Consider the following 9,947-nt stretch of genomic DNA (forward strand, 5'->3'; position numbering starts at 1 on the left):
GTTTTAGCTTCTGTTACTACTAGTAGGAGATGGAGGCACATACAGCCTCTGCTATTGTTAGTTGGGTAGTGGATGACATTTACCTATTCCTGTTGACTTAGCCAACAGAGTTTTTATACTCATATCTTTTGGATATTAGAGTACCCGATACGATGGAAAATTATTCATTGGGGAGTTACCATGCTTGATCATTGTTGAGAATGGTTTGAGGTTGAGGGATATTATGAGATCAGATATTGTGATATGTTGATTTCTAAATGATTTATGAGAGTAAATGTTATGTGGTTGTTTGATGATCAATTACTAGATATTTGTTTTGATGATCTATTAGTGGATAACTATTTTGATGATTTATATTTGGGTTGTCATTGATGGTGACATAGTGAGTGTCATTTATGATATTCACAGGTTTGATGATTATGGTTGGTGATCAAATTATAAATTGGGTGCTGGAGAGTTTTACGGTTGAATGTGCCTATGAGATTTTAATATATCTGGTTAGTTGTGGTTAATTAACAGGATGATAAAATTGATATTTGCTTCCTCTGATATTGGACTATGTGGATAAATAATGATTTGATGTTTTGAATACTAACTTGCTCTCATGTGGAGTAGAGACTGATTCATCTGATATTATGTGGGTTGATATTTTTGAGGATAAAAATGAGAGTGTCTTGATGATCTTGAATTCTGACTTTATCTTTTGGGTCGTACACATTTATGCATATGGTATTATGTGGTTGGATATACCTTAGTTGCTTGTGGAGGATTAAGGTATTTTAGATTAGTTAGTAGATGAATGATTTAGTTTTTGTTGGTTGATCAGTAAAGGATTGCCATACTCTATTTTTAGAGGTTCGAACCTTTAGGTTATTTGTTCTTAGTTATGTATTTAGAGCACATTTGAGTACATGTTTTGTACTGACGTGGAAAGGACTGATTTAGCCATATATTATTATCGGCTTGGATTGGTTTAGAGGATCGATGTATCCTAGTCCGTGAAGACTTTGACCGTGGACTGTATATACCTGGTGGGATAACTTAGAGGGTGCATTGGGATATGTGACCCCACTGATGTAAGGAAGTGTAGAGCAAATTGCTTAACACTTATCGGATATAATCGTTACTAGTGTATATTGGGAGAGTACATTTGGATTTATGATGATAAAATTTTTCCCATTAGATATAGTCTTGGTAGTCTATGATATTGACTTGCAATGTTATACCATGGTGTGTATATCTTTCTTGTTCCGATACCAGTTCCTTTGAACCTAGAGCAGGGATGTTACTGGATGATTAGGCTGCTTTATTTTGGGTTGCTTTTGATTGATGTATTCATGCTTGATACATATGCATGAATTTTGTTTAGATATACCCGTAACCTATGAGTGTTGATAGCATAAGGTTGGTCTCTTTGATTGAGCTGGTATGCTGATTTTGCATGTCTATGTTGGATGTATATTATGATTGTTATGTGTTGTAGGAGTCCTGTGGTAGACTGTCCATTTGCAAGTAGTATATGTATCCATCTTCTGATATGGTTTGAAAGTTCCTTGTGGATTATAGATATGTAGTTCGGTGTATGTATCTGGATGTATTATTGAAGATATCTTGTTGATTAAATCTGAGATGTAGTATAAGTACATCGGTGGTGTTTTGATGGAGGCATTTTGTCGATTTAATCTGAGTTGGGATATGTACATATGTGTTTGGTGTGGTATCTGAGGTAACTTTTTGATTATGTTTGATTTGTGAGTGCACCTGGGTTAAGTATGCTTTATTGGAAGTATATGTTGGTTATACTCTTGGCATAGGTGAAGATATGTCATGTGAGTGTTGTTTGAGGTGTATTGTTGATTTTACCTACATTGATTTTGCACACGTGTTCGGTATGTATTGTTGGAGGTATCATACTGATTATACCTGAGTTGTGAGTATGTTTGGTGTATAATAATTGGAGGATTTTGTTGATCATACATATGTTGTGTGTGCATGTGTGCCAGGTGTATGGTGGGTAGCATCATGATGATTCTACCTATGTTGAATGTAGAATGCTGAGTGTCTACATTATGTTATTGGTTGTATAACCCTGTCAACTAATTCTCCTATTAGTGGGTGATCAACCCACTAGGATGATGATAGAGTTGATTATGGATTTGATTTGTTTACTAGGTTATTTATACCTTTGGCTGCCCACAGTGATATGTGGTTGAGTGGTCTCATGCAGCCTCTAGTTGGATAGTTAGGTGCCTTGGACACTTATGGATCGTTTGTGGTGGAGCGGAGCTCCCACATATACATATTTCGGATTGCTTATAGCGGAGCATTGCTCCCATATCTATTGCAGATACATGTTATGGATTATTTGTAGTGGAGTGTTACTCCTACATATTGAGGATTTCTTGTGGTAGAGCGTTGCTCCCTCATATGTGGTATTTCACTGGAGGATCTATGCTTAGGTGATTTTTATCGTTGGTGATCATATTTCAGACTTATTGTCAGAGATCTTATGGATAGGAATGTCTGTGATACGGACATTATGTGTCTTGGTTTTTGCCATATAGGCTTACAGTGCCTTAGATGTTTTCAGGGACTCGATGATCCTGGTATGTCGAGGATGTTTGGATAGGTTTCCATTATCTTTGTGGATGATGTTGTGATCTATTACGGATCCGAGGTGAGTCACGTATACTACCTTTGCATAGATCTAGAGATGATTCGACGAGAACATCTATATGTGATTATCAGTAGTGCTGGTTTGGATTGTCTTTTGTTATGATGTTTGGGACACACGGTCACTAGTAGGAGTGTACCGTGGTTCCACAGGAGATAGAGGTTGTTACCGTTGGGAGCAGCCGAAATCAGTGTAGGAGATTCGCAGTCTTTTGTGACTCGCAGGATATTACAGACCTTTCGTTGAGGGTTTCTTCCGCATAGCTATGCTACTTTCATGCGTGACCATGAAATGCGTGAAGTTTACTTGGACTGAGGATTTCAAGACCAGCTTCTAGGAGCTGAAGCGGAGACTAGTGTCGGCTTTGATTTTTGGTTTTTACCTTCGGAAGAGGACGAATTTGTCCTCTACACCGACGCATCTCTACAGGGTATGGGTGCTGTTCTGAGGTAGCACGGTAGAGCATTCTTATATGCTTCTCGATAGTTGAGGGAGCCTGAGAAGAAAATAATCAGTACATGATCTGGAGTTGGCCGCTATTATTTTTGCCCTGAAGATTTGGCGGCAGTACCTGTATGATATTACATTGAGATTCTCACTGACCATCGGAGTCTCAAATATCTGTTCATTCAGAAGGAACTTAATCTTCGACTGAGGACATAGATGGAGTTCCTGAAGGATTATGATTGTACCATTAGCTATCGCCGGGGAACAGCTAATGTGGTTGCCGATGCACTTAGCTAGATGTCCAGAGGGACTTTAGCTTCCCACCGAGTTGTGGTCACAGATTTGATTCAGGATTTCTCTGAGTTAGACATTGAGGAACAGGGACAGACAGAGCAGGGTATTATTGTTACCATAGTTGCTCAGTCGTCGATCAGGACGAGAATCCGAGAGACCCAGTTGTTGAGACCTCATAGAGCTCAACGTGAGGCAAAGTGGTCCATATTATCAGACAGAGGATGTCAGAGGCATAAGACTACCAGAAGTGTTATGCTGACCGGAGTCGGAGACCCTTAGAGTTCTCCATTTGCGACCAGGTATTTCTACGAGTTTCACCCACGAAAGGGGTGAAGAGATTGGCCTCAGAGGTAAGCTAGCTCCGCGATAAATTGGACCTTTCCTGATCTCGGAAAGGATTGGAGCAGTAGCTTATCGGTTGGCACTATTGCCGTCCTTGGCAGGCGTTCACGCCGTATTCCACGTATCTACGCTGAGGAGATACGTACCCGATCTGATACATGTGTTGATAGATAATCTCAGTTCTCCTTTCAGCCTGACGTCACCTATGAGGAGGTTCCGGTACGGATTTTAGACCGGAAGGAGAGTCAGTTGTGGAAACAAGACTATCCGGCTTGTTAAGGTCGGATGGTAGTATCTTTCGGATGAGGAGGCTACTTGGGAGCTCGAGGATACTATCCGAGCTAGATATCCCCATCTTTTTACATGAGGTATGTGATTTATTTACCGTTCAGCATTTATACTCTATATCTGTTGTTAGTACTTGCTGATGGTAGATAACGAAATTTGGGGACGAAATTTTTATTAGTGGGGGAGAATGTAAAATACCGGAAAATAGGCGAAGATTAATAAGGGAATTTTTGGAAATTTTTCGGGAATTTTTCGGAACTCGTACGGACGAGTTAACGGGGACAAAAAACAGGGTTCGGAAAAGCCTGTTTGGGCTACCCCATTTAAGCGAGGAAATGTTTATTTCTTAAATTCCTTTTTCTTTTTATTTTGTTTTCTCTTTTTCTTTATTTCCTCCGCTTCTTTCCCCGTGCACCCGACGCCGAGAACTCCCGCAAGCCCGACACCTTCTTCCTCCCTTGCCCTAACCGCCGGTCTGGCGGTTTCTTCCTCGCCGCCACCCACTTCCTCTTCTTCCTCTTCTCTCCCGAGCTTTATTCCGCACGAAACTAGGTCTGCAGCGCACCGCCGACCCGAGAAGCACCGCCGCACTCATTGCCCTAGCCATCGTCGCCCTTCGCTGTGGAGTTTCCAGCGCCGGCCACCAGATCCGGGCCCTAGCGCCACTGTCACCACCACTGACCGAGCCGTCGCCGGTGCCCTAGATCATCGCCGCGGAGAGGGTGGGTAGGCAACTGAGGTAGGTTGTTTGAACCCTGTCCTTGCTTTTCTACCCTTTTTGCTTATCTCTCTTGTGCTTGGTCTTCTCCACAGAGAAGACATCGATTCGAAGCAAGAGATTGCTGGGTGTACGTCGCTCCTCCTCGGCCAAGCGTCGACAATTTACCCTCTACCCTAGTTCTCGCCGCCACAGCCACCTAGCCTCTGTGTTGTTTGCTGCCACAAAAGAGGTAATTCTTTCGGAATATGAATGCTTCAAACGCTGCATGATACCTGTTTGTTCAAATGTCAATTAGAACTACCGATTGGTGGTTTTGCTTTGGAATTTAAATCGTGCAGTGTGTGTGTTGTCTCCATTATTGATACTGTTGATTGGAGATTTAAAGCTGTTGGAAATGGGTAGATTGGATTAACTTAGATTTTTAATCTAATGTTATGATTAGGGTTAAAGGCAATTAACCCTAGTTAATTGTTGGATTTAATTTTGGTATGATTAATGCTATATGATTAGGGTTTTGCCCTAATTTAGTGTTAGAGATTTTTATTTAGCTATTTATATGAGTGTAGCTAAATAAAAATGTATATATATTGGTGACACAGGACTTTGACGCGAGACGGGTATCTCAGAGTCAGATTTGGACTTTTCCTATTGGAGGCGGGTACTTTTGACATTTTTTGTCTTTGATATGCTTAGTAATAAAATTAACATATTGCATCAATTGTGTTTCTTATCTGTTTCGGTTAATCACTGCCCAAATCTTGGTACGTGCTTGATTGATTGATTGATTTGCATCTCATGTATATTTTACCTGTTTATACATGCTTATAGGGGCTAGTGATATACCATGCTTCACCATGTTCAGGACCTAGGTTTTTATACCTTCTGTGTACCTTTGATTCGATATGATTCGTTGACCTAGGGTGCACTTTTCTATATATATGGATTAGGTCAGGATGTTTATATGGTTATTGCCATGCATCATTTGCATGATTGCATGCTGTGCGATAGTCCGCTCCATTATTGTTGAGCACATCGCCAGTTACATGGATCTGCACACACCACCACTCATGGGTTAGTGGTCGATTCAGGCAGAGTGTGTTGCAGCAGGGACTCTGTTAGGCACCGTTGGTCCGCTCATGGGTAGTGTGACACAACGTGTTATCCGGCAGGGATTCCTCCCCGTCATCGTGTACCGGGAGTTGAGAGCATTGCGCTCCCCCATCTATGATTTGGGGTAGGAGGATAGGTGTACTCCGACAGCATCCCGTCCACTCGGTCACTCATCAGAAGTAGTGACGACAGAGTGCACGGTTGTCACAGCCCTACCCACTCGGCCTCACTATTGTGTGAGATGATCGACTGGCGTCAGGGGTTACCAGGACGCATCATTGGCATCATATGCATGATGCATTTATTGCTTGTGTTTGTGGTTGCTGCATTTATATGCTGCATATTGTTTGGATACCTATGTTTGACATGCATACAGGATCCCTATACCACTCGGACTGTTTGACCTTATACTCAGGACCTGGTTAGTACAGTATTCTCCTGTTTACTTCAGATGCATTTTTATCTTTCTTATCAGGAGACTGTACGCATTATTAGTGCTAGGTGTTGTTTCTTTACTTTGCATATCAATTGTACCTGCTGAGTGTTGGACTCACCCCGCCTCCATTGTTGTTATTTTCAGGTTGATGCTATCAGGAGGGAGTTCCAGTCGCTGGTCCCCACAGCACGTAGTGCTACTCCTCTGCTGGTTTTTGAGTTGTTGTTTTATTTTAGCTTTCCGCTATCAGACTTTGTTTTAGTTTTGTTTTGGACTTTACATATGGATATTGTATGGAATCTTTCCGTTGGATGGACTTTTGGTATGATTTGGATTTACTCTACTACATGTCTGCCTGGACGGCAGAAGAGGTGAGTTCGTCAGTTTGAGCTTTACGAGTGTAGTTGAGTTGGGTGGTTTTCGAGTCAGAGTATTACTACTTTGTTTGATTATATATAACTGCGTGGATGGTTGTGTGGAATGTGTTTTTATTTATTGTTATGATTCCAGCCGCCTGTGGCTGAGGTATATGAGATGTAGAAAAGTTTCAGATTGTCCACCATACAGGGGAGATGCTGCCGAAATTTTCTCGGACAGGGACTCCTCTTGGGGCGTGACATATGGAAAAGTTGGAAACTCTATATTATGGAATTGGGAGTTATGTTAAGAATTGTTCCGTGTTCTTGTTGTACTGTTGCTGAAAAAGAGTATCAAATATTTTAATGTCAGTTTTATTCTAAACTGAAATGGCAGGAAATGCAGAATTTATATCGGATTGGTAGAAAGTTACTGATTAGAGTTCTTGATTGCTGGAAGTGAAATTACTGAGTTGATGTTGCTATTTTGATTGAACTTTACAGATTTTGCAAAACACTGGAATTCATTTCTATTGTCAGAGGTTGGAATTCATTGCTATAATCAATGGAGTTTTTTACTATTCTGATGGAATTTGTGTTATGTTGTTCATCTTGGTCAGTTTATTTAATTCTAAATGCTGATTATGACCAGTAGTGATTAGAAGAAACAGAGATGTAATAATGCTGAGCTCTGGTTTCAGTAGGTATGCAACTGAGATGGATTCAATTCTGGAGAACATCTGCTCATTTTCTGAAATGCTGAATTTGTGTCCTGTTAAGCTGAATTCTCTATAATACCAGCTACATCTACCTGAATTTACAGTTTATGAAACCTTATCCAGAGAATTCAAATACTTAATTCCTTCAAATCTGTTCCTAGACCTTGAAGCTGATTCTGAAATGGAAGAAAAAAAAATCTATGAGTGTAAGATATCTAAGTGACACCTAAATCCTTTTTAAGTTTTCCTGAAACAACCGCCATTGGAAGCTGCAGAAACAAAAAAAAATTATAGCAAGTGTGTGCCAAGTTCTTCTTGTGATTATTTATTTGAAATTGGCAATTCAGAAGTTTGTTCATTGCTGGAATTCTGGAGCTAGAACAACAAAACAGAAAATCTGCAGAATTTTGAAAAGCTGCAGAAACATGGGAATGATGAGTTTAGTATCAATGTTGTGCCGGAAATCAGGAATAGCCTTAAAACCATTGTGAAACTCAAGTTAAGTTCTGTTTTGTGCTGAAAGAAATGGTATTCTACCTTCCGGGGCATCTGCAGAATAAGAAAGGGTAAAATTCAGAAACTCCATTTGGAAACAAATAATGCAGAAACAGGGAGTTTATATAGCTATTGAAATCTAATCACAATGGTCTGAAATTTGGAATTCAATTGGTGAGTAACATTTCATAAACGAAGCACTTGAGCATAGCATCATTTACTTTGAAATTTTGAAGAAAGGGGCAGCAATGGGTACTGTAAACAGTGAGGTTAAAATGCTGGAAACCAGGATTCAGAACTTAACCTTGAATTGGATTTTGGATGATGGGTTGTTGTGGTGTTTAATAATTTCTCCTTTTGCTTTCTTGTAGTGCCACATGAATGCATCTTTCAAGTGGTTTGCAAGGAGAATAATAAATCTAGGGAGTAGCAGAAACTAATTGTAATTTCTGATTTTTGAAACTGTGTGTTGCTGAGAAAATGATAGGAGTTGTTGCTGCAACTAGGTGGATTCTGCAGAGATGACATTGATATATCAGAAATTACATTTTTGGTGTCACAATCTGATGAAGTTTATCTGATTAACATTGTTTTAAATTGAAGCACCAATCATTATAGTGTCAAATCCTTCACCAAGTTTAAATCTTCATGGTTCAAGGCAAGAGCCTTTGGATTTCTAAATTCTGAAACTAACTGAAGTCAAGTTTGGAATCAGGATTTCGAAATTTATTTCTGAAACTAATCAGTGACATGCATTTTAAATGAAGGCTGCTGGAATTGAGCTGCATTTCAATGCTGAGTTCAGTGAGTTGAACTGTCAATGCTGAATCTGAGTTCCAGAGCAGCTATAGTTTAATTTGTCATGTGCCAAGTTTCTGCACAGCAAGAGCTCAAGGAGACCTGATTTTTTGTCCATTACCATGTCATGTGTAGGTAAATGGATGCATGCAAATTCAATGGAGCTTATATACTGAAACTGTTCTGGTTCCTGGAAATTTTGTTGCCCAAATTCTATTACCCAGAATTCATGTAATCAGTTTTATTTTTGTCTGAATATGTTCTGAAATTCATGAAATTAATAGCAGTAACACATATAAGTGAAGCATTTAGCATCTCATTTGGTATTCTTTTCTTCCAAAGTTCCTTGTGATGAAGACCTGAAAATTTTTGGGAAGCTAATTTCTGGAACTAAACTAGAAAACTGAAACAAGGGTTTGAGTCAATGTCTGATAGAAGTTGTTAAATGCAGAAATTCGAAGTTCCACAGAAGTAAAAAGAATGAAACTTAAGTGAAGGCTTTGAATGGGTACACTAAAGCTGTAAATCTGAGTTCTGAAATTTGAAATTGAAATTCTGCTTGGTGCCAATTTTGTATGTTATCTTTGAATAGCAGTAATTAGAAGTCAATATCCTGTTTAATCAGTGATAAATGAGAGACTTGGTTATACGTTTTGGAATTGATGTAGTGCAGGAATGCAATGGAACAAATTAGTACTTTTACAGAGTTGAATTGGTCCCGGAAATCAGAGATTTTAATCTGAAATGTCCAGAAATGCTGGAAGATAATCTGCAGGAATGAAGTTCTGAATTTTTCAGAAATTAAGGATGGATGAATTTGGACTTTGTTGCTGTATTTTGATACAGTTTGATGTGTTTTGCAGTTTTCTTCAAACCTGTTAATTCTGAAATTTGGAATTGAAGCTAAATCTGGTTGCTGGAGTGGATGGATTTCATGTGCCAATTGCTAATTCTGTTGCTGATTAGAATTGTTAGTTAACGAAGTGGATATTTTCAACCTAATTGCTGGAGGTAATTTGAATATGGTACAATGGCTGTTGGAGAAGCAGAACAGCAGAAGAAAAAAAAACAGTGGCACAAAGGAAGTGTATCAAGTTGAGGACCAAGTACACGTGGCAAATTCAATTTGCAACTTTTGATCTTTGGCAATTTCAAAATTCTTTTGATGTGAAGCATGAACTCCTTGGAATCTAAAATCAGTTGACTATTGTTAACTCTCTGAATTCTGGAACTGGTGCTAATGTTAAATGATGTTTGCAGTTTGTTC

General features: G+C 39.4%; 1 protein-coding gene across 1 annotated transcript in view; it reads left to right on the forward strand.

Annotated features, from left to right (window-relative positions):
• Positions 1-9,646, forward strand: part of LOC121990890 (40S ribosomal protein S7-like) — a 60,479-nt gene extending 50,833 nt beyond the window's left edge. Inside the window, exon 6 of the mRNA XM_042544937.1 lies at positions 9,584-9,646. Within this exon, the coding sequence (XP_042400871.1) occupies positions 9,584-9,646 (63 nt within the window). The remainder of the gene's footprint in view (positions 1-9,583) is intronic.
• The last annotated feature ends 301 nt before the right edge of the window (positions 9,647-9,947 follow it).

The sequence above is a fragment of the Zingiber officinale genome, chromosome 6B (genome assembly GCF_018446385.1).
Source record: "Zingiber officinale cultivar Zhangliang chromosome 6B, Zo_v1.1, whole genome shotgun sequence".
NCBI classification, from domain to species: domain Eukaryota; kingdom Viridiplantae; phylum Streptophyta; class Magnoliopsida; order Zingiberales; family Zingiberaceae; genus Zingiber; species Zingiber officinale.